The sequence below is a fragment of the Mustela nigripes genome, chromosome 4 (assembly GCF_022355385.1).
Source record: "Mustela nigripes isolate SB6536 chromosome 4, MUSNIG.SB6536, whole genome shotgun sequence".
Lineage (NCBI taxonomy): Eukaryota > Metazoa > Chordata > Mammalia > Carnivora > Mustelidae > Mustela > Mustela nigripes.
The window spans coordinates 110,229,915-110,253,883 of record NC_081560.1 but is presented as its reverse complement, the minus strand read 5'-3'; the positions used below and the strand labels follow the sequence as shown (position 1 = coordinate 110,253,883).

At 48.3% G+C, this 23,969-nt stretch overlaps 1 protein-coding gene across 1 annotated transcript in view; it reads left to right on the top strand.

Moving 5' to 3' along the window:
- Positions 1–3,392: 3,392 nt before the first annotated feature.
- SLC35F3 (solute carrier family 35 member F3) overlaps positions 3,393–23,969 on the top strand; it is a 374,451-nt gene continuing 353,874 nt past the window's right edge. Inside the window, exons 1-2 of the mRNA XM_059397302.1 lie at positions 3,393–3,603; positions 3,979–4,208. Coding sequence (XP_059253285.1) covers positions 3,551–3,603; positions 3,979–4,208 — 283 coding nt within the window. The 5' untranslated portion in view covers positions 3,393–3,550. The remainder of the gene's footprint in view (positions 3,604–3,978; positions 4,209–23,969) is intronic.

The window sequence follows — 23,969 nt, the reverse complement described above, 5'->3', positions numbered from 1 at the left end:
AGGCAGAGGCCTTAACTCACTGAGCCACCCAGGCGCCCCGAGACATGTTGTTTCTAATGCTCTCACAAAAGAAGGGTTGAAAATTAGGTACAGTTATGGAGGATATTAATTTTTTATTTATATAACCTGGGTATTTCTTGTTAGGTTTTTTCTTACAGTGACTTTATTGCTTTTATGACATAACAGCCATAAAAATAATATATACAGTAAAAGTCATATTTTAGAGGAATATTATGACACTGGAAATCTGCATAATATAATTTTTAAATCAATAGACTTATTTTTTAGAGCAATTTTAGGTTCAGAGAAGCATACAGTTCCCAAATCCCATCCCCCCAACAAAACACACAACCTCTCCACCAGCATCCACATCCCGAATGGTCATAGTCTGCTTGTTAGGTCATTAGCCACCAAAGCCCATACATCTGTGCTTTTGGACAAATTTATAATGACATGTACCCACCGTTATCATACAGAATAGTTTCACTGACTTCAAAATGCCCCGTGCTCACTCATTCATCCTTCCCTCTCTACCACCGCCCCATACGACCGGGAGTCCCTGAGGGCCATGATCTTTCTATTATCTCCATAGTTTTGCCTCTTCACTGTGTCATATACTTGGAATCATATAGAATAACACCTTTCAGATTGCCTTCTTTCATTTGGCAACATACATTTAAGTTTCCCCTGTGTCTTTTCATGACTGGATAGTTGATTCATTTTTTATCACCAAATAAATACCCTCGTGCAAATGTATTACAGTGTTTGCCTGTTGAAGGCCATCTTGGCTGTTTCCATGTTTGTGCAATTGTTAATAAAGATGTAAATATTTGTGTGCAGGTTTTCTGTGGACATGTGTTTTCAACCTAATTTAGAAATACATCAAGGCATGAGATTGCTGGAGCATACTTGGTTTGCTAAGTTTCATAAGAAACCACCCAACTATTGCATTTCCATCCTCGGTGAATGGGAGTTCCTGTTGCTCCACATTCTTGACAGTCAGGGTTCTGGATTGTGACCATTCCAGCAGGTGTGCGCTATGGTACCTCATTCATTGTCTTCAGTCATAATTGCATGGTGACGTATGCTGAACGTCATCTCATAAGCTAATCGGCCATCTGTGTATCACCTTTAGTGACATGTCTATTCAGATGTTTTGCCATTTTTAAAAATTGAGTTGTTCTTTTTCTTCTTGTTGAGTTTTAAGTATGCTTGTTTTGGACAATAGTCCTTTATCAGATATGGCTTTGCACAGATTCTCCGTCAGTCTGTGACTCATCATCTCATTCTCTTGACAGTGGCTTTTGGGGAGCAGTTTGTAATTTTAATGAAGTCCAAGTTCTCAGCATTTTTGTCATGGATCATGTTTTTGATTTTGTATTGAAAAAGTCATCACCAAACCCAAGGTTGTCTAGGTTTTCTTTGAAGTAATCTAAGAAGTTTATAATTTTTCAATTTATATTTAAGCTTGTGATCATTGTTTTTCTTGTGGATGTCCAATTGTTTCCGCATCATTTATTGGATACACTATCCTTTCTCCATTAAATTGACTTTGCTTTTTTGTCAAAGATGACTTGGCTGTATTTGTGAGTCTGTTTCTGAGCTCTACATTTTGTTCTCTTTATTCCTTGGTCCATTCTTTCACCATTCCCCACACTGTATCATTTACTGTAGCTTTATAGTAAGTCTTGGCGTTGGGTAGTGTCAGCAGTCCAACTTGTGGACTTCTTCAGTGTTTTGTTGGCTCCTCCGGGTCTTTTGCCTCTCCATATAAAGTTCAGAATCAGTTTGCTGATAGCCACAAAATAACTTGCTGAGTGAGAGACTGGGATTACTTTAAATCTGTACATCAAGTTGGAAAGCATCTTAATATTGAGTATTCTTACCAATGAACGTTGGATATTTTGCATTTAGGTCTTTGATTTCTTTCATCAGAGCTTTGCAATTTTCCTCAAATAGAACTTGTACACATTGTATTGATACCTAAGTATTTCACTTTTTCCGTGTGCTAAGGTGGGTGGCATTATGTTTTAAATATCAAATTCCAGTTGTTCATTACTGGTATATAGGAAGTTGATTGACTTTTGTACATTAATCTTACATCATGCAAACTTGCTATAACTCATATTTGTGCCAGGTTAATTTTTGGTGGGTTGCTTGAAGTTTTCTACATAGATGATCATGTCATCTGTGAACAAAGACAGTTTTATCTCCTCCTTCCCCAAAGGTAGACTTTTTCATTTCCTTTTCTTACAAACTGCGTTAGCTAGGACTTGCAGTCTATACTGAAAAGGAGTGGTGCGAAGAGACGTCCTCCTTGCTATTCTTGATCTTAGCAAGTACGTTTCTTTCCGTGAAATGCGACGTTAGCTGTCAGTTTCTGTAGAGGTCGTCTAATTTAGGGAAGCTCCCTTCGATTCCTGGTTTGCTGAGACACAACATAATTTTAATGTAAAACATTGCACAATTAGCGTATACAGCTGGTTTCTGGTTTTGTGAAAAGTATTTAACACGGGAGAAAAGAGTGGAAGGGAATACACTTATAATTCAACGTAGTCATCTTTGGCTGGATAACGAGTATTTTCTTGACACATTTCTGTGTTTTCTAAATTTGCCTCAATGGACCTACGTTGTTTGCTGTAACAGAAAAATAAGAGTATGAGAACGGACGAGGCGTCCAGAGAGAATGGCTTGCGGACAGGAGAGCCGAGAGAGGCTAAAACGGAAGCCCAAGGAGGCGGACCTGATTTAGTAATTGCGTCATCAAGGGGAAGGCAAGCTCTCTGAGGGCCAGGCCTGATGAGCTACCCCGCGGCGTGATAAGTTGTCCCACCTGGGGCTTGGCTTTGCCCAGGAAACGCTGTTTAATTACCCGGCGTTCCGAGCCCGGTTCTGCTGACAACGGAACCAGGTTTCCGTCTTTCCAAGTAGTTTTGCTGTTGTTTTAGAAGGAGGAGAAGGAGCTGGAGAGAGATTGATGGGAGTGAACCGAACCACGGAACCGGGGGCGCAGTGACCCGACAAGTCCCGGGGGGGGGGGGGGGGGGAGTGCGCCCCAAACCCCGGCTCGCAGCGCGGGCGCCGGTTCCGAGCCCTGGGCACAGCCCGGCGGCGGGGAGGGGGCAGCAGCGCCCCCGCCTGGCTGCCGCGCTCCCGGCCGGGCTCACCCGGCCGCCCAGGTGCCTAGAGAGCGCACGCAGCTGCCGGCGCTCTCTCCCGGGGCCGCGGCTCCCGCGCCCGCGGTGTGCTGGGGCGACGGCGACAGGCGAGGGGCCCGGGCCCGCCCCGCCCCGGCCGCCGGCTGCCTGCAGCGAGCGCCGCGGACCGGCTGGAGCCGGGTGAGCCGCCGCGCCCGTGTCGCGCGGCAGCCGCGGAGGCTCTGGGGGACGGCGGGCGCGGGCGCGCACGGGAGGCACGGGCAGTCGGCGCCGGGCGGACCCTCGGTGGGCAACGCGCCCACTTCCCCGGGCCGCGGCTGCGGGCGGCTCCGGCCCGCGCGGCCCCTCCGCCTTCAAGTCTGGGAGCTCCCGGCCCCACGCTGCCGGTGCCCATGGGGATCCGAGAGTTTCCCGGCGGCGCACCCAGGAGCAAAAGCATCGCCGTGTGAGTAGCGCCCGGGCTCGCGGGGCGCGGGGGCGCGGAGGGCGGCCCTCGGCAGCCGGGACGCGGGGCAGCCCGGGGCTCGGGTAGGGGCGGCGCGCGGCGGAGCTGCTCGGGAAGTTTCGGGCGTCCTCTCCGTCGCCGCTCGCCCCTATCTGCGCTGCCCCGAGGCGCCCGGGGCCGGGCGCTGGAGACGGGACCCGACGCCGAGGTTGCCGGGGCAGTTGGTGTGGGGGGCGGGCGAGCGGTTGGGGAACAGCGCGGCCTTGCCTCGGCACCTGCCCCTGCTGCGCCCTTGCCCGCCCTCGGACCTGCCCCTCACCTGCATCCCCCACTCTTTCTCTCCCTCCCCGCCTACCTGCCCGCCCGCGGCCTCAGTGGCATGAGGAGGTCACCGGACGTCAGCCCCCGGAGACTGTCCGACATCAGCCCCCAGCTCCGGCAGCTCAAGTACCTGGTGGTGGACGAGGCTATTAAGGAGGACCTGAAATGGTCGCGCTCTGTGGAGGACCTCACTAGCGGGCCCGTGGGGCTCACGTCCATTGAGGAGCGGATCCTGCGCATCACAGGCTACTACGGCTACCAGCCCTGGGCAGCGAGCTACAAAAGTAAGACCCCCTGGACCCCCCGCGTCCGCCCGCCCGTCTCCCCTGCCCTTGTCCCTGGCAGCTGGGGAGCAATCGCGGCGACGCGACCAGCCGCCCCCCTGCCCGCAGATACAGCCCCAGCTTTGCAACTTTCAGGAGAAACCCTGAGATGGAGTTCTCCGGGACCTTTGGGAATTTCTGATCCGTTCTCTTACACCCCCCCCCCCCCTTCCCACACACGCTTCTCTGTTCTCACCCCCTTGCTCTTGTGTCGTGTCGCAGTGGGGAGACAGATTGGAAACCCAGTGTAGCCTGCGCCCTGTGCTTTCCCTGCGGATTCGAAAGTGTTACTCGCCCCTGTCCGGGTGCAGCTGGCTCAGGGACCGACTGCAGACTTCGTGGGCCTGGAATTTTAACTCTTCCCTTGGTCTCCTGGGCCTTGGTGATGGTGGAAGATTCCGGGGCCTTGACTTTAAACTACTCGGCTCCTTTTGCTCCTTTCCCTATCTGTCCTCTGCGTGGAGGTTAATCCGGATCATTCTAGATACTGGCATTTGGTTCCTGAGAGAGAGAGGGTTGGTGCCAGGGGGAGCAGCTGAAACTTTTCTTTGCCAGTGGGCCCCAGCTGATGGCTTTGGCAAAGCTGTGATCAGTCATACAGATAGTACCTGTGCGAGTAGGACTGATCTGGTGGGCAATGCTTCCTCTGGTTAGGAAGGAAGAAGTCAGCCACGACCAGCTCTGGATACCTGTAATTAGTGGCCCCATCACTGTCCTTTGGCATAGCAAAACGTTGCCCTTTACCATGCCAGTTAAGAAATGAGTCCTGCTTCATTTCATTTGTGATAAAGATGAATAGCTTAATGATTTTGAGATATGTTTTTCCCCTTCGTTGCTTGAAATTGGAACATACTTTATGGGTCCTTAGGAAAAAAAAAAATCAGGTTTTTGTAAATTAATCATATTGAGCTCTAAAAATAGGTCTCATTTTCTTCTAAACCCCTTGATTCCAAGCCAGAGGTCAGCAGGATGCTGGCAGTTAGCTGGTTACTTTTAAGTTATTTGCAGGAAGAAATATGGGATTTTAATGTTTTGTTTTCATGCCCTTACTTGCTTTTAAGGGACTGCGGTGATTGTGTTTAACTCGGTATAAACCTTTAAAAGGTTATCTGTGTCTCCTCCAGTCTCCAGCTTCTGCTGCTAAAATCCTAGCTGCTAAATTGGCTTTGGATGACAGAAGGAACACAAGGGACCAAGTTCTCTTTCAAGCAGAATGCTGGGCGTAGAATGAAACAATGCAAAAGGAACGTAAACCCATAGGAAACCCATTTGTCTTATATGTAAAGATAAGACCTGTCCTGTTTCCGCTTGCTGGAATTCTATCAGAAGTTTCCCATGTCTTGGTTCTGTTCTCTGCTTTCTTAATAACTAAAGACAGTCATGTAAATCAGAACCTTCCTGGAGTCCTCTAGTCCCCAAAGCCATGGAGAGATCTGTCACTAGTTTTACTAGTGATGTGGCCCCACGTGCTTTGTGGAAATTTTCACTAGGGTTCGTGACTTGGCGGGGAGGCAGGGAGCCATAGAGCCATAGCACTGATGACTGTGCTCGGTGCAAACACACTTTATAATTAAGACGGGGGACAGGCCGTATAGAAAACGCGTTTCTTGTACCACTAGTGGATTCTTAAATATCCTCTCTCTGAGGCTTCGTTGAAGGGATAATATTAACACAAAGGGCAGCAGCAATCACTGGGATTGACTAATGTCCGTTCACGCCAGTCTTTTTGTTCCCGTGAAGATATGCCTTAATTCTAAGGGGAGTTCCTTTTTTCTAAAATGCTTTAGGTGACAGCTGACATTTTGATGAATTAATTAGATTTTAAGTATAAATTTAGAGAAGCTAATGTTTTATTAATATAGTCAAAGACATCTTAGGGCAGTCCTTTGGCTGTTTGCTATTTCTATCAGAGTAGAAGGAAGAATAAAAGGGCTTATCTGTATGTTGGTATCAGTTCTTCTGTTTGTCGGCAAATCATCGTACTGAGCAAGCCGGGAGACACGATGATTACAAAATAAATGCGGAGCAGGCCGTGGGCTGCTGCATGCCATGTCCTTAGCATTGGTAGGTCACTTTTTGGCCATCTTTCACAGTGGCTTGTCTGTGTCCCCACTGAAGGAGTCCCCAGTGAGGATTTCTGACTATTTGAGGGGTGTACGTGTGCTCCCTTTGTAGCAGCAGACATTACTGAACTAAGCAAGGATTCATTCTTATCCTCTTGATTTTTGGTCTTTGTTTTGGGTGGCTAAGCTAAGTGATGTAACTTTCAATAGTGCAGACATGGCCTTTGCTCAGTATTTTCTTCTGTCAGTGAGAGGAACAAGTTTCCCTCTAGACAAGGGACTTTTTATAAGGAATTGTTGCGGGGGGGACAACAAAACCAAAACCAAAAAACTCCTACTAAAGTCCCCTGGGTCTCACAGGATGGTATGTATGGAGCGGTCAGCTGAGAATTAAACTAGAAACAAGCAAGTAGGCTGGGTCATGGTCCGGTCCCCAGGGGCTCAAGTCCTGGAAGCTCCACATCCGTATTTCTGAACCAAACCTCTTGGGCAGGATTCTCGGTGGTTCCTTGGGTTCCTAGCTGTGAGCATATCCAGAGCCCAGAGAGCAGGTGGTCCAGAGCAGTCGCTCAGTAAATGTTTGGTGAGTGAGTGAGTGAGTGAGTGAGTACATATGGTCCAAGTCACTGGCCTCAGTGGGAGAAAACCTCTGACTGGACCTCTGTAGTGGTCTGGGTCCTTTGGACTCCTTCTGGTGCCTTCCTGTCCTTCTGGAATGGCTTCCCTCCTTCCGCATTCTCCCATCTTAACTGCGTCCTTGGCTTTCCAGACCGTAGGCTAGGCCAGGATTCCTGATGGCAAGCTTTGGTTTCGCCCAGGGTTTCCCAAGCTCAGCATGCTTGACATTTTGTCCTGAATAATTCTTTAGTGTGGGGGGGCTGTCCTGTGCATTGTAGAGCGCTCAGCAGTGTCCCTGGCCTTTGGCACTCCATTGCCACCCCCCCCCCCCCCGCCCCGGCCCCGCAGTGTGACAGCCAAAAATGTTTCCCGATATGGCCACGTGTCTCCCGGGAGTGTACCTTTGGATAAGAAGCCCTCATAATCTAACGCCAAGGGTACGCTCCAGGTGAACTCTTCTGGTGACCCGTCATGTTAACCTAAAGGCCTGCCTTCTGGATTCCTGACCTCCTGTCTTCATTCCTCCTGGACCCCTTCTTCGGTTTTCATGACGGGCCTGGCTCGAATCTACATCCTTCTGGAAGAGCCTATTGCCATTCCAGCTGACATGGCTTGGTACCCGATCACCGTAAATCAGGAGCCTGTAGAAAGTGTTTTTGAATTCAAAACAACATGCCTGGAGCCTCTCAGTGACTTCCTTTCCCCTCCGACCTCGTATCACAGAGCCCCCTTGCTCTCTCGGCTGTCTGGTGTAGACACCACTGAGGGAGGGGTGGGGAACGGAGATCTGGGATAAGCCATCAGTGTGATGGTAGTTGGGCCTGACGCGGTGGGGCCGGGTGGCGTTCCGGCACAGAGATGATTGAAGTCACAACTTTGCAGATCCCAGATGGAGCCTCTCAGGCAGGATGCAGGAGCATTTATAAATGCTTATTTTCATTTACTCCTTATTTTCATTTAGTCATTTAGCAAACTTTTTTGGAGCACTTAAAAATGCCAGAATACAGAGATCAGTGATGAGAGAGGAAGCTCACTGCACAGATGTGCACAGATGTGCACAGATCAACAAATCTGTTCATCTAGGAGATGGGCGCCCTGTTTACAGTCACAGGGAGGCTGTACTTCGCAGAAGGTTTCCCTGATGGGTGGCTTCAAACAACAGGCCCTTGAACATTTTTCTAACTAAAGAAACTTTTCAGGAATAGCTTTTGGGTGTGTGTGTGGGGGGGTTGTTCGTGGTTGTGTTTATGGCTTAAAATGAGGTATAGCTGTCTTTTGAGCAGATGTAGTAATATTACATGGTGTTGACCCGTTCAGATAAAGGTGGTTTTTTTTTTTTTTGAAACAGTGCTGATGGGTTTAGTTTTAAGTCATTTGTAGAAAGGAGGGTCGGTTAGTCCCAAATAACCCCCCCTCCCATGTCTAGTCCACTCTAGCCTGTAGTTGGCAAGTTGAGCCTTGGTTGGGAACATGGGAATTCTGGAGCAGAACCATCCATGTAGCTGGGTGACCTTTTTTTAGTTCAAGATGGGAAAGAGGTCACTGAGTAACTCTCCCAGTAACAAAGCAATCTCGTGTTTTTGGATCTTCCAGGTCAAAAGCATCAGAAAGGGTTTGTGTGAGGTCGGGGGTGGCAGTTGGTAGAGAAAGAGCATCTTTCTTCTGCTCTTCGCCATTTCAGCCCAGACTGCTGGTATAGGCTGCTGATGCCATGACCAGTGAAAGCCGGAATGGTGGCTCGGGGTGTAATTCATGGTGAGCAACTTCTGTTCGGTCCTCCCAAAATAGTAAAGGTCAGGTCAGCAATTCAAAAATGACCCACTTGTAAGAGATTTATAATTTGGTTGTAAATGTTTATTCTGGGTTGGGCCTTGGCATATTGAAATACTAGATCAAAAAGATTTTTAAAGGAAAAAAAGTTGGAGGGGGCAGAGGGCAAGAGTGAGCAGAGAGCATAAACAGCACTTTCTAACGTCTCCGAGAGTCCATTTTATTCCTGAATGGAATACGTGTTAACTAAGTAGTAAATGGTTTTCAGAGAGTCAAAAGAATTAAATGCAGAACTGTTCTCTTGTAGGGAAGCACAGTGCTCCCCATTATGCTCAGATCATGGACAGGGGTTAGAAACCCTTTGCCTCTGGTCGTGGAGGGCCATGTTCTCCCTTCTAGGGAAGCAGAGCCCGGGCCCAGAGATTTCTCACTGTTCTGCAGAAGTCGCCCCTGGTTCTGTTTACAAGGCACCTGATCTAAAACACCAGGGTGGACATTTGTCCTTCCCTCAAGCAGCTGGAAATATTCAGTTTGGTTGAGTTAAACAATTCATATACCCGTGGATGAACCATTGAGCTCTGTGAAGGGTTTTACCAGGTGCCGACAAGGCTGCTAGTTTGAGTTGTAGCCCGAGTGCAGGCAGGGCAGCCTCCACATCTCACGTTGTCAGGGGAAGCAGATGAAGTGGGTCTCGGGCGGCCGGGTTCCTATCGCTTTGTCACCCTGTCACTGCTGGCAAGTCACTCATCATGGGGAACCTCTGTTTTCTCATCTGTAGAGTGGGGGATAATGTCACCACTCTTCAAGGATTGTCACAAGGAATAAATGAAATAATGTATATAGAGCATCTGGCATCTATAAATAATCCTTCATTTTCATTTATTCTTCAGCAAACTTTTTGAGCTCTTAGTGTGAGGACTCTACTAGCGTCTAGAGGGTAGTGACACAGTCCTCATGCTGGGGTCTCCCAGGCCAGAGGGAGAGAGGGAAATCTGAAGCAAGCCGACATATGGTGAAGATGGGCCTGGGGGTGCTTCGAGAGCCCTTTCTCACCATGGGGAGTGCGGCTCCAAAGCTGGAGGTAGAGTAAGCCACAGGAAGGTGGCGGGGGGTGGGAGAAGGTTTGCCTTCCATACAGATGACCAGCACCTTTGCAGAAATGTGCATCCGCTACTCCCAGAAGGTGACTCAGCCTGACTGGACTGTGGCCGCTTGGTGAAGGCTGTCTGTGAGCAGAAACTGACTTGAGTGTGTTACGCTCCAACTATCGGATGTGTGTCATCAGCAAGGCCATGGATGCCTGTCCCTTCACCCACCCAGGTCCCAGGCTAAGTGTCACTTCTTCCAGGGAGTCTCCAGGACCATCTAGATCTGGCGAGATGTTCTTGCCAGGGGCTCCACAGTGCAGTCACTTCACACACTTGTTGTCACAGCTGATTTAAGTGTGTGGCTGAAATGACAGACAGCAAGCCTGCAAGGGCAGGGCTCCTGGCTGTGTCCCCAGTCCTTGGCTCTGGGACCATAGGACTGTGGTGGTTGTGTCCCCCAGTTGCAGAGCATCCCTGGCACCAAAAGCAGTAAATGTTTACTACATATATTAGTGAAATTTCATGTGTACGTGTGCGCTTGCGCGCGCGCACACACACACACACACACACACGGCTGATGTGCATCTACATTTCTGTGGGGTCTTCCAGAATTATCCTGCACGGAGCCCTTCGGATTGCCTTTCGCCATCAAGAAATGGGCCTCCCATTGCCAGTGTCCTGGGTCTTCACTTTGACTCAACCACAAACAGTGACAAGCAATCTCACTCCTCCAGCTTACATTTGCCCATGGCGTATCAGGGCGTTTAGTGCAGTTTCAATAAGCTCGTGGTAAAAATGCTGTGGAAAAATGAACAGAGCCCAGGGAAGAAGAGAAATGGATCAAGGGGGGATTGGAATTATGATCTTTAGGCAAGAATAAAGTATCAGGGGAGGGAGAGGTAAAATGGGCCTATGACATGACTCTATGAGAACGATTGGAGCCAGAACCTTTGGGGGTGTCCTCCCAGCTCACCGTAATGCCCTTCCCTGCCTGGCACCACATCCCGTGGGTGGGCTCCTAGCAGTCAGACTTGCCTCATCTCCTGGCCATTACGGGTTAGATTGGTATGGACTCTTGACACACACTGACTCACCCAGTATCTCCCTCCTGGAATTTGACGCTAAAATCAGGAGGTTATGGTCTCATTTCAAGTGGAGGAGATACTATGAAGGGGCTCTGCTGGCTTCCGTGGGGATGGGGAGGCAGGGAAAGCTGTTCTGCACAGAAGAATCAGCCAGGTGTGCAGAGTGACCCAGAGGGACCAGTGGCAATTTTCAGGATTCGATGCTGGGTGCTGTTTACCTCCTGGGTCAAGGTCGTGATAGAGCTCGTCCTCCGGGCTCCAGGAGCTGGCACTGTGGCAGTGCCACAGCCCCTTCCTGCTAAGTGAGCAGAAGCTGGGTTTTGTTCTGTGCACCGGCAGACTCCCATCTGAATAATATTTCTGAGCCACTTCTACAGGCCCATGTAGGACAAAATAAGGATATACATACCAAAGAATTTTCCATTGGCAATAAGAAATCACGTCCTGACTGCTGAGATAAAAAAGATTATGGAGCCTCTGTCACTAGCAAGCTTCAGAAGGAGGCAGACAGTCAGTAGCCTCAGCTGGATTAAGTATTTACTTATCCTGTGTGAAGGGGTGGAGGGGATTTGTCTTCGATTTATTTATTTTTTTACATGATGTCATGTTCATTGTTGAGTGTGCGTTGATCAGGAGAGTTACAGACCAGTGTTGTTTCCTTCTCTTAGAGCCTAGAAAGGAACTTGTACAGTTAGGAACTGGGAAATTCTTTCAGCTACAGATGGTGACGGGATCTTGAACGGTGGCCTTGGACATGGGCACACACTTTTCTCCTACACAGCTTGAGGCGGCCTTAGTTTGTGACAGCATTCAGAATTCTAGGGAAGAAATCGCTCCTCCCAGGTGACTTGCAGCGTGGAAGGGCGGGGCCTGTACCGGCCGCCCGAGATGGAGAGTATGAATGGAACCTCTCAGAATACTTTCCTAGTTTTGACAAACGTTTTCTGTGACATTCAAATTTCCCACCTGTCAGTCTGCTGTGTATCGTCTGCTGTATGTGCCTGGATAGGAATCTATTAAGAATTTATTTTTATCCTTTTTCATCATCTACTTCCTAACAGTGTGTATGATAACATCTGGGTATGTCCTCAAGGTGCTGTCGAAAAGGGTCCGAAGAAAGAGGCTTCCTGATGAGTGTAGACTTTGCTTCCTTACTTTCCTCCTTAGAAACCGAGTCTGCTCGTATTCGATGAACATACATTGAGATGTCCGCTTCTTAAAAAATGAACATAATTATGATGCTCGGTGTGAAACACTTGGGTTTTCCGCAGTGTTCGCATGCCACGTGTGTGGGAGTTTAAGAAACACTATTCATGGAGCTAGGCATCATGCTGGTGTGCCGTACCTAGGAAGGGCTCAAAATCTCTACCTCTGTTCATTTTGTTTTCAAGAGTCAGGTCGTTTGGAGACTATTTAAATGCTATAATCCAGAGCCCCAGATTTCAGGGGTTCGTCCTGACTCTTTCAGTTTAAGTCAGCACTTTCTTTTATGAAATATTGAACATACAAAAGCTATTTATGTATTTATCTGATTTTAGGCAGTGCATATGTTTTCAAAGTTACATGTGAACAAAATGATATAATTAGACTGTTCTAGAAAACACTCAGAAGCCTTGGTACTGGTGCCTGTGTAATGGTGTTTATTCTCTCTATAACCTGCCCTGTATCTTGTGGTTCTCTGGGGGGGGCTCTGAGGACACTCACTGTGAGGGACGATCACTTTCAATTTAGACCTCCCTGCCGTCTTACTCCCTCTTGAGAAGCCCAGGGGCCAGACAGAGGCTTCAGCAAACCACTGCCTGGAAGCCCAAATGCTGCTCACGAAGGGGTTTATTTGTGAATGCTGTGGAAACAGATCAAACCGTTGAACCGTAGTGGATGTGTAGCTCTCCCTCCCCTGTCCCACTCCCCACCTCCCCCAACCACCCAGTCATGCATCTTTTCATTCAATCAGACACCAAATAATTCACTGCTTCTAAAGATTTTTATTTATTTATTTGACAGACAGAGATCACAAGTAGGCAGAGAGGCAGGTGGAGAATGAGGGGGAAGTAGGCTCCCTGCCGAGCAGAGAGCCCAATGCAGGGCTCGATCCCAGGACCCTGAGATCATGACCTGAGTCGCAGAACCCACTGGGCCACCCAGGCACCCCTAGTTCACTACTTCTAAAGGGCAACAAATATATTCACTTCTAACAGAAATAGAAGTGTATGGTGTGGTTACAGTATTTCTGGAAAATTCCATAGTCGGGGGATGAGACAGACATATGCCAGTTTATAATACTTTCCTTGTCTTGGGGCCATCTCACAGATGGATTAAGTGTGTCTTCTTGGTGTTTCCCTAACTCAATACCTAGAGGTATTTGCGGTCGGCATTGAACAGTCTTGCACTAAGCTCTACACATGATATCGCATATTATCTTAATCGTAGGGCACTGTAGACAGTCAGCACCAGGGCAGTGAGCCACAGCAAACTTCTTTTCCTATTCCCTCGGAAGCTCCAGCTCTGCTGCTGTCATCGGAGTTCTAATTCATTTATTTGATGTATCCTAGCAGTTCAACACTTTTTCTCCCTCTTTTCGTGAAATCATGCAACAAACAAAGATTTTTTTTAACTGGGTTGATGAGATTAAGCCACTAACCCAGCACATTTTTCCCCTAATGTTTTATGCCGCAGGCATTCTGGTTCTTTCCAGTGCTAAAGAAAACCAGCCTGAGACCTGAGACATTCTTCTTCTTCTGACTAGGGCCCAAGCAGAAAAACAGTGGCCTGGAATTGAAAAGCGTTGGGATTTCTTTCCGGCTCTGCCTGTTCTTTCCCCTGCTGCTGCTCATTCTGTCTGTATGGTTTCCCCGTTGCCCATAGGAGAAAAATCCCCAGAATTAAGTCCTGTACCCCTTCCTCCTCTGGCAACCCTGAGAGTCCTAGCACTCTTGAATTCCTATAGCTGTGAAGGGGAGTGATGTTTCTAAAGGCCGGCTCTACTTCTGTACGGTAGTAAGAATCAGAGTGTCCCGGTTACCGTGACCATGACTTTACGCCATAACATCAAGGATGGTGAAGGTCGGGAGTTCCACCCAGTGGTTTCTTGCATGACTCGTCCTGGAGCCGTTTCCCCTCGTGGGGATGAATCTTAGATTCAGGGATGTGGCTGAGCTAAAATGTAGGACACAGGTGGTTGGAGGACACCGTGCATTCCCTCTGTCCCCTGTCGTCTCGCTTGCCTCTTTCTCTGGCCCCCACCTTTTCTTAATGCTGAGCACGTGGAGTCTGAGCCCCGACAGGAGGCCGCGTGTCTTCGGAACTGAGGCTCGCTGGTGGTCAGCAGGTGGCCCCAAGTTCCTTGGATTAATGCCCGGGTTCCTAGATTTCTCTACTGCTTTTTGGTTGATGTGACTCCTGGAGGCAGAGGGCGGGGGCTGAGGCCACTAGGGTCCTGGGCCGCCTCGTATGGAATAGGAAGCCGGGAGGTGACAAGGTAACAGTTCTCCGAGAGTGGCTCAGAAGTCTTGCCTCAGAGCTGACAGCGATGCCCTGGGCCTGCCTTACTTCTATCTAGAAGCGTCTGTGTTGCTTTGGGGGAAATGCAGTATAAAGAGAAAAGACACACTGTCTTTTCCCTTTGTTTTACACACAGTTCTCTCTGGTGAGGACTTTACATCTGACATTTCTGGTCACCAAAGAGGTGGGTAGGGTTTTCCACATGAACCCACTCTGCTGTGCCAGCTGGTAATCTAATGGATTCTCCGGATTCTAGTGCTGCATACACGGGGACAGCATCAGGTCCCACGGGCGAAGGGCTCCGTCCTGTAAGACTGCCCCCACCTCAGACCCCAGTCCCCAAGTCCAGGTCGTTAGTGTGCTTCTGACCTGCTAGCTAGAATTTGGGGGTTTCCACAACCCCCTCCTCGGGTGTGATTCTGTCCCTGTGGTTCCCAGATCTCGGGAAAGTCGTTTACTTATTAGATCCTCCATGTATCATAAGAGGATGTAACTTAGAAATGTAAGAGGATAGAGCTTAGGTGGAAAGAAGCAGAGGACAGGGCATGCAGGAAGGGGCGCCAGGCTCCCACGGCCCCTCTGGGTGCACCACCCTCCCAGCACCTCCTCGTGACCTGCCACCCCGGAGAGCCCTCCAGACGCCCTCCTCCTGGGTTTATATGGAGGGCCCAGGACAGAGGCAGAAGTGGTTAAGTCATTGGCCATTTGGTGCTTGGTTTGCCATCCATTTCCTTTCCCTTCTTGGAGGTGGGGGTTGAGGGTGGGGACTGAGAGTTCCAGCCCTCTTATCACACAGGGCTGGTTCCGCGGGCAACCGGCCTCCATCCTGAGGAGTTCCAGAAGTCACCTCTGTAGCCTCATCTCAGTGTGCCTAGAAGGGGCTTCTCAGGAACCAGCAACCAAAGAGACTCATTTCACCTTTACGGCTCTTACCAAGGGGGAAATTCCAAGGGTCTCAGGAGCTCTTTGCCAGAGGCGGCCATGAGAACCACATATGTATTTCTTTTGTTTTTGAATTCAGTAGAGTTAACGTACTGTGGTCCCTTCAGACCTACAGTATAGCGATCAACAGTTCTGTAATTTATCCACGGCTCGTCAAGATAAGTGCACGCTCAACCCTTTTACCTGTTTCCTCCATCCCACCAGCCCCTCCTCTCTAGTAACCATCAGTTTGTTCTGTATGGTTAAGAATCTGCTTTCCGGTGTGTTGTATATTTCTTAGTAGAAGTCGCAGTATTGCATGTAGGTCTTTGAAAAGAGAGATTTTAGAGGCATTTGGGGAAATTTGAATGCTGTTTATTAAATTATTTTAGGGACTATTGTTATTTTTCTTGGATCTGATATTAGTGTGGCTATTTAGGATAATGACCCTATTTTTAAGAGAACTGAGGTATTTAGGGACACCTGGGTGGCCTAGTCAATTAAGTGTCTGACTCTTGATTTCAACTCAGGTCATGATCTTGGGGTCATGGGATCAAGCCCCATGTTGGGCTCCATGCGCAGCAAGTCTGCTTCTCTTCCTCTCTTTCTGGCCCTCCCCTGACTCACACACTCTCACTCTTTAAAAAAATGAATAAACAAATCATTTTTTAAAAAGATACTGAGGTATTTAGGCATAAAGTGTCATTATGTCTATAATGTATTTTCAAGTCGTTCAGCAGCAACAAGTACGGACAGGCATGCAATGGCGGGTGAACAAAATGTGGCAGAATTTTAATATTTGGCTGATCTGAATAATGGATATGCGTGTGGTCATGAGACTATCTTCTCAGCCTTTCTGTAAGCACTAACATTTTCAGAATAAAGAATGTCATTGTTCCAGCTGTGGCATCGCACAGACCAGGACTCAGAGGTTTCAGGTAGAGTTATCACGTCAGAATTTAGCCAAAAAGTAGGAGGGCTTGTGTGAACCTTGCAGGTTATCTCCGAGAAGATGGAGGCTCTTGGCTTCGAAAGCCGCTTTCAGCCACAGTCAGCATTCAGCACCACCGTCCAGGTGGCACACAGCCTAGGTGGGTACGGTCTGACTGTGCGTGTTCCCTCATCGTGCCGCCCCTTCACTCACATTTGGAAATCCTAACCCCCAGTGCCGGGGTAGAGGCAGATGTGGTGTTGTTGGGAGGTCATTGGTTCACAAAGGAGAGCCCTCTAGAGTGGGATGGTGCCTTCCTAACAGGATGCCAGGGGAGCCAGCTCGCTCGCTGTGTGCCACCAGATGCTCACAAGAGCCCAGAAAAGGGCTCTCCCCAGAAGCCGGCCACACTGGGTCCCGAGCCCGGACCTCTGGTCTCCGGACTGTGAGAAGGAGATTTCTGTTGTTCGCAAGGCACTCGGTCTGCGGTAGCCTGACAGCAGCCGGAACAGTAAGGCGCAAAGGCTACATTTGCCTTGGTTTCCCTCTGCCACCTCCGGCCGCGTCACCTTCCCTCAGACTGGCTCATCACCCGGGTGTGTGTCCGATGCAGAATGCGGGGGCGGTGCGGTGGCTGGGCGCGCGCCCCAGACTCAGCAGCTGTGTACGTCAGACACGTGTAGCCTTTTGTCTGTCAGTCACACTGTAATGAATAAGGTGGTTTTTAACTAAAACAAAAGACATGCTCTTTGCTGTGTGGGACTTGTCTTATGTTCCAGGAGTCTTCTGATGAAGGAAACCTATTTTTTCCAGAGATTTGGAGTTCCAGCCCATTTCTCAAAGGGCTTGAACTTTGTACCCCATAAGATAAAAATAGGCTTGAATCTGGGGACACCTGGCCTTCCCGGAGAGTGGACAGGTAGCATGACACGTGTGTCTGCACGTTTTCAAGGGCTGTTTTCAAGGTTTTATTGGCCCGGAGGGCAGGTGGTGCTTCTGGTGCTGAGTCCCCACGATGCTGGCCTCTCGGCCCTGGTTCTCTCTTACCTTCTCCTGACCAGGTCTCATGGGCGCTTTGTCTGTGCTCCTGGCTCCTAAGGATAAGGGTGAGGCCATAGAGGGAGGGCCTATTTATTTATTTGTGGAGATGGCCCTAAGGACATTGCTCTGTCAGCTGCTCCCTGGAGAAGAACTCTCTGGTGGTGCGCACGCAGGGGCCCAGGCCCCCACAGGGGAGAGGGCGAGGGAGGTCTCTTGGTCTCCATGGGTCAGCACACACACTACAGATGATGAAGAATCGCCATTTGCCATTCCTGGCAGAATTCACCTGGCAATGTCTCTAGGAAGGCATCATTGTTGCTGTTTGTGGCTTGAGAAATGAAGGCACAGAATAGTGAGTGGACCGCACAGGGATAGTGTTACTCTTGTGTCAAGGTGAGCTCATGAGTATTGGGCAATCTGAGAAGTCATGCAGGTTCCTGGGTTCCAGGAGAGATCTGCTCCTTGAGCATGGGGCAGAGGGAGACCCTTTGGGAACTTGCAGTGAGACAGGGAAAGCACAGATGCTACCGTGTGAGGAGGAGGAAGTGGTCCTCGTGCTGGGAGTGGGGACAGTTGATTGGGTTGAGAATGAGGGATGTGCGAGGTCAGAAAGGGTGTGGAGCAGAAAGCAAGAGTGGGGTTTGAATCTCAGACTGTCCTCGCGGGAAGGAGCATGCGGGGAAGCTGCTAAAACCAAGGGAAGGGAGGTGACATTCGACTTTGCCGAGCGGCTGTGAATGTTTTGCACTTGTCCTAGATGAGTATTCACGCTCACGCCTGTCGGCTAGATGCTCCGGAGTGGAATTTCAGGGCTGCAGTGGACAGAAAGCTCTTTAGATCTTCTCTGTCTCCTGCCAGCCTTGATGAAGCACGGCCCATGTGTCGGCCACATGGCAAGGAGCCGCACGTGGCCTTCAGTACTCAAGGTGCCCAGCCAACAACCAGCAAGAAAGCGAGCTGTCAGTCCTACAGCCCGCAGGAACAGGTGCTTCCGGCTGTTGCACTGCTGGAAAATCGTATCCTTCTCCGGCTGAGCCCTCAGGTTGAGGACCCGCCCAGCTAGCATCTCGCTTTCAGCCTCCTGGAAAAGAGTCAGTGGGGAGCAGACTGGTAAATAATCTGTCACAAGATAAACAGGACCAGGCAACAGGGCATATCTGAATTCTGGTCTCAGCTCTGCCGCTTCCTAACTGGGTGTCATCGACCAGGTCCCTTATCGAGTCCGGCCATCCCTTACCTTTCACGTTCAGTGAAGGGATTTGGCAAGATCCCCTTCTCTCCCTACCAGCAAATAGTCTGATGAGCTTAAGATTTATCTTTAACATCTGAGGAACTCATTTATTCTGGAAATGAATGTTTAGAGGTAAAAAAAAAAAAAAAAGGAAGGAAGGAAGAAAGAAAAATTAAGGATGATAACCAAACCTGGGTCCTGTCTAGAACATTAGTCCATTTCCGAATCCCTCTGCAGGATATAGTGGGTGAAGCCCACAGTGGGGCTCTCGGACACTAAGTCTCTGGAAAGGGAAACACGTGGGATAAAGAGTTCCTTTGAATCCCCTGTTCTTTTTCTCTTATTTCCTTTGGTGCATTGACCACAAATATCCTGACTCACTCTATTTTGATTACCTTCAACACTGAAACACGGTAGATTTCATGTTTGCATTTCAAAGCTCTGAAAACTAAGAGCCGTGATCACTTTGGTTCCTAGTGAAATCTCGAAGAATACAAGGATTACGTTTGAGCCACGAGAGCACCTGTCTTTGGGTGACACCTTTCGGGAAGCAGAAGGAATGATTGGGAGACTTCACACTGGTTTTGTTGTTCCTGTAAGATGGTTACGGATCTCTGGATAAGTTCCCCGAGGAAGAGATTGCACCACTGTCACGGCCACTTGCGATTCCCGCCAGTCTTTGCACAGGCAGCTCCGTGCAGGTGGTCTCAGGAAGAGTCCGGCGAGCCGTTGTTCTTGGAGGGGAGAGAAGGCATAGAAGTGGGGGAAGCTTGAAAGGCTATTGACAGGACCAGCTTTGGGGAGCTACCCCTTTGAGAACAGTTGATAAGGGAAGCTTATCAAGGACGTGGAGAGCCTTGTCCTCCCGAGGGCAGTCTCTAATGCACAGAGCTGTCCCTGCAAGCATCTTATCGGTGTCCAACTGGGAAGGACTCTGCTGCACCTCTGTGCTTTTGCAGCACACCTTATCTCTGCTATCTTGGGGTGAAGCTAGCTATGATGAATCTTTCAGCTTTCTCTGTCACTGTACAGAGGGGTCATGGCTTCCCACCCGGCAAGCTCTGGGTGTCGGAAGGCCCACCTGGGGACTATGGAACAGTCCATTCAGCATACATGGCTCTTTGCTTGTGGTTCTTGGGGTCTGTATAAGTCAGGGAACTTTGCAGAGAATTTTTGCAACATACTCGATGATTCCATCTATGTACAGCTCAGAAATGGCTGCAGCTGGTCTTTGGTGATAAAAGAAGAGTGGTTCCAGATAGGGTTGTGAGGGAGCTTGCTTTCTGGCTTTGTGGAAATATTCTGCACGGTAGTCTGGATGGCTAGGTATAGGGGTGTAAAAGAGTATGCAGGCGTGAAAAAGTCCCCATATGCTTTGCTGGACCTCATATCCGTCAATCTAAAAATCTTTTCTATAGAAAGTGGTTGTTGGGAAGGGGGGGACTCCTCTACAGAGGGACATTGGTCCCTGGATAAATTGGGTGGCTTATGGGGCACCTGGGTGGCTCAGTGGGTTAAGCCTCTGCCTTCGGCTCAGGTCGTGATCCCGGGTCCTGGGATCGAGCCCCGCATTGGGCTCTCTGCTCAGCAGGGAGCCTGCTTCCCTCTCTCTCTCTCTGCCTGCCTCTTTGCCTACTTGGGATCTATCTCTCTGTCAAATAAATAAATAAAATCTTTAAAAAAAAAAAATTGGGTGGCTTATGGAGGTTGGTAACCATCTAGGATCCGTGGAAATCACAACCTAAAATTAGCACTGTGGTTCCTTTGTTGTCGTGCTCATTGTTGTTCATTGAAATCCTGAATAGGGGGGTAACTTTTAAACATAGTCTCATCTATTTTGGACATCTAGATGCTTGTAAATAGAAGTGCATCTCATTTCCCCTTTTTATAGGAATGCTCTCTTCTCTCTGCACAGATTCAACACACCGATTTAGGTTCTTACGTTAGTGCACTGGGATTTCTGAAGAAGGGTATGCTTAAATCCCCAGGTTTGGGTTGTTTAAGTAATAACAAGGACACTGAGGCCCTAGTGAGAATAATTGGGACTTTGCGTATGACCCTGTCTCTGTACCGTTCCTTGCCATTATGTTACTGCTTACTGGTTTTCTCCCAGAAGATGACATAGGAGGTACAAGAATGCGAAAGCACAGTTGGTTCACTTAGAAGCTCTGTCCATGCTAATTGTGAGTTTTTAGGAAAGAAGTCGCCCAAACTAAGGTTGGAGGGTTTCTCTTCATTTAAATCCCCAGGCTTTCAGTAGTTTCCATTGGTCCAGCCAACCTCTTGTTGGCTAGAATTCTGAATACCATCCTCTCTGTGACTTTTAGTCTTCAGATATTTGCAGGTGAAAATTTGAAATTCATTTGAAAAATTAAAGTCTATCTGCCTTTAATATTTAAAATTTAAAAAAATACAAAGTGAATTCATCACTTAGAACCATACTTTTAATGTAATGGGGTAGAACAAAGGATTTGCTTCCTGAACCGGGGGGGCTTTGAAGCATTCTGATCCGAGGACTCTAGAACTGGAGACAGAGCACTTCCGGGACTTGGTGTGGGAAAGGGGATGAGGAGCTCAGGAGGGCTGGGGCCAGGCTGGAGGAATGGTGTCCAGCTGGGTGGATCCGACCGCATTTCCAACACACATAGAGATCAACTGTGGTTTTCATACTGTTTGTTCCTGTCGCTTATCCTACTCCGTTGGAACACATGGTCTCATGTTCGGCATGAAGTGTTTTAATCCACTAGAGCATGATTGTGTAAGCTGTTCACATTCTTCATGCACTGCTGAGAAGTTTGGTGTGGGGGCGTCCATTCTGCAGCTAAGTGAGTTCAGATATGTCCAGGCTATACGATGGATGCATATTTTATCTTTTGAATTAAAAGCACTCTCTGCTCATGAGAGCTTCCCCAAGTGAGATGTCAGAGCAAAGTGAATGGCCAGGGATCCATATCCCATTCCCCATTTTCCAAGACATTTTTGCTGCTTAAGTTTCCATTACATCTGCTACTAGAGAATTTGTATGCAGTTGAGTTCCTTATTCCTTTATATTTATTTTATTTTATTTTTTAAGAGAGAGAGTGTTGAGGAGTAGAGGCAGAGGGGGAGAGATAATCTTAAGCAGTCTCCATGCCCAGCGTGGAGCCTGACATGGGGCTCGATCTCATGACCCTGAGATCATGACCTGAGCTGAAATCAAGTCAGATGCACTACTGACTGAGCCATCCAGGTGCCCTCAGTTCCTTATTCCTAAAAGAAGTCTTCACAAATCCACTTAGGTAATCCAGATCCTTTCCCTGATAATAACTGGCCAGCTAAATGTTGTACTCGTGAATCATATAGTCCATACATTTAATTTGCTTTCAAAGAAAATTACCCTTAGGCAAGAAGAGAATAAATACATTTTTACTTGAAATATTTTAATGAGCTATTTTTAAAGTACATTCTCATTGAAGTAAAATATCCAGAATGAAATGAACATAAGTTGTAAGTGTGCAGTTTGATGAATTTTTACAGAATGGATATACTCATGTTTCCTGCCTCCAGATCATGAAATAGAATATTATGGGCATGTAGGCTATTTATTTTTGCCACTCATATAGGAGCTCTGCCTACTAAATTTTGAAATGATCCAAAAAAGCCATAGGCTTTCACTGTGATGCAAAAGTAGCTAGATTCCTACAGAGGCGAGAGCTGTGCCAGTGGACATCTAGCTGTGTCCTGTCCTTTAGAAGGAAACTGTGTCAGTTCAGGTATTTTGTTGCTATGATGCCTTATCATGTGGGCATGATCTGACAGAGGGCATCATGTCATGCCTCTTAGAAACTTTAGGTTTCCTTTATAATTTCCATGTCCGTTTGAAAGAACCATCTTCCAGAAAGATCTCTGCTTCATTGCCCATCTGTTTAGGTGTGTTTGTCCACCTGTTTTACTCGGCATCTTAACGTGTGATCATAGTTACGTTAAAGTTCCTGTCTTTAAAGAACTAATGTCCAGTCATCTTTCCGTATGATTCTATGGACTGTCCTACTTCTTGACAAAGGGTCCTTTTCCCCTTGCCTTTCTGTGTGTCTCATAAGATCCAATTGGCTACTGGGTGTTGCATGTACACGGACAGAACAGACTGTCCTGTATTATCTGTGCCCATGGGCACACATCTTTTTGTGTCAGGCCATTTGTGTGGGAGGCTGAGTCAGTCTAGCTGAGTTTGGGTTTTCGTGGGTTTCCTGTTTTAAGCAGCAGTGGATCTTTACCTGTATCCCGGGGCAGGAGGATTTTCTATTTCACCCATGGAGTGAGCTGTCTTTGCTCCTACTCCTGTCCCAGAAGCACTAGCTTTTTCCCCTTAGCCCTGGGGTAAGAGAGCTTGCTGCCCAGTGGCCTCAGGCTTTTGCTTTTTAGGAGATCAGGGTTGGGGAGGTGGAGAGGGCACCATGCCTGTCTCCCAGCAGCCCCATCACCTGCCCCAAGTCTGTGCTTCCTTGGCTGGCCCTTGATGTCTCTGGCCACGCCCCCAGTCCTTCTAGTGACCTAGTTGGTGGAGGCTCAGGGAAAGAGCTTGTGAGTGGATGTGGATGCCCTTTGTGCCTGAGACCATTAGCTCTTGCAAATTGATACACTAGTTTATACCTTGCCTTTAAGAATTCTTTAAAAATGTAGGTGATTTCTCTTTGTCCACTGGCATGGAAACCTCCTCTTTCTTCCCTGCTTGCTGAAGGTGAGACAGATGGTGTGTTTCATCCCCACTTGTCACTCTTTGGAATTCAGTTTCCATGTTTGCCCTGTGACCTTGGTTCTCCGATGGGCTCAATAAATATTATAGTTTTTAGTTTTTATTATCCAGCTCTTTCTCATTGTTTGCAGAAAGGTTTCTTGAACCTTCCTACATAGTAAGGGAGAACGGAGCTTGGTTCTAAGTTCTAAATTAATATTAATTATGTATTTGTTTTTGGTGTTGGTCAGTACTGCCAACTTCCCAAGAGGTAATAGTTTCTAAGTATTCCTACTTCTGGAAATCCTTCCTCCTTAGTTGCTGTGGCTTCCCTGGGACATTGCTGCATGTCTTACAGTCCACGCCCATCTTTATCAAAACCCACATCTCAGCACAAGAGAGCAGGAGGTGAGCGAGATCTGGTGGTGCTTCTCTGACCGGGTCCCATCCAGGGCCACTCTCTTCTTACAGACTCTGGCATTTGTGGGAACCATCCCTGCCCCTTAGAATTTCACAGTCTCCCCCCACCCCACCCTTCTCCCTTCTATCCCTGTGGATCCAGCGGTCTATGACATTTGGCACCAGATACCTTCCCTACATCAAAATAAGACCCTTCCCTGCCCTGCACCAAGTTTCATAGAAAGGGGAAAAATAAAGAACCTCACCTTCATATAGTAAGAGGTAGGAAAAAGCTGTAAATGAATTAGAATGCTACTCATGGGAGGACCCAGCCTTAGAAAAGGAGGTGAGGGTGTTTTTTAG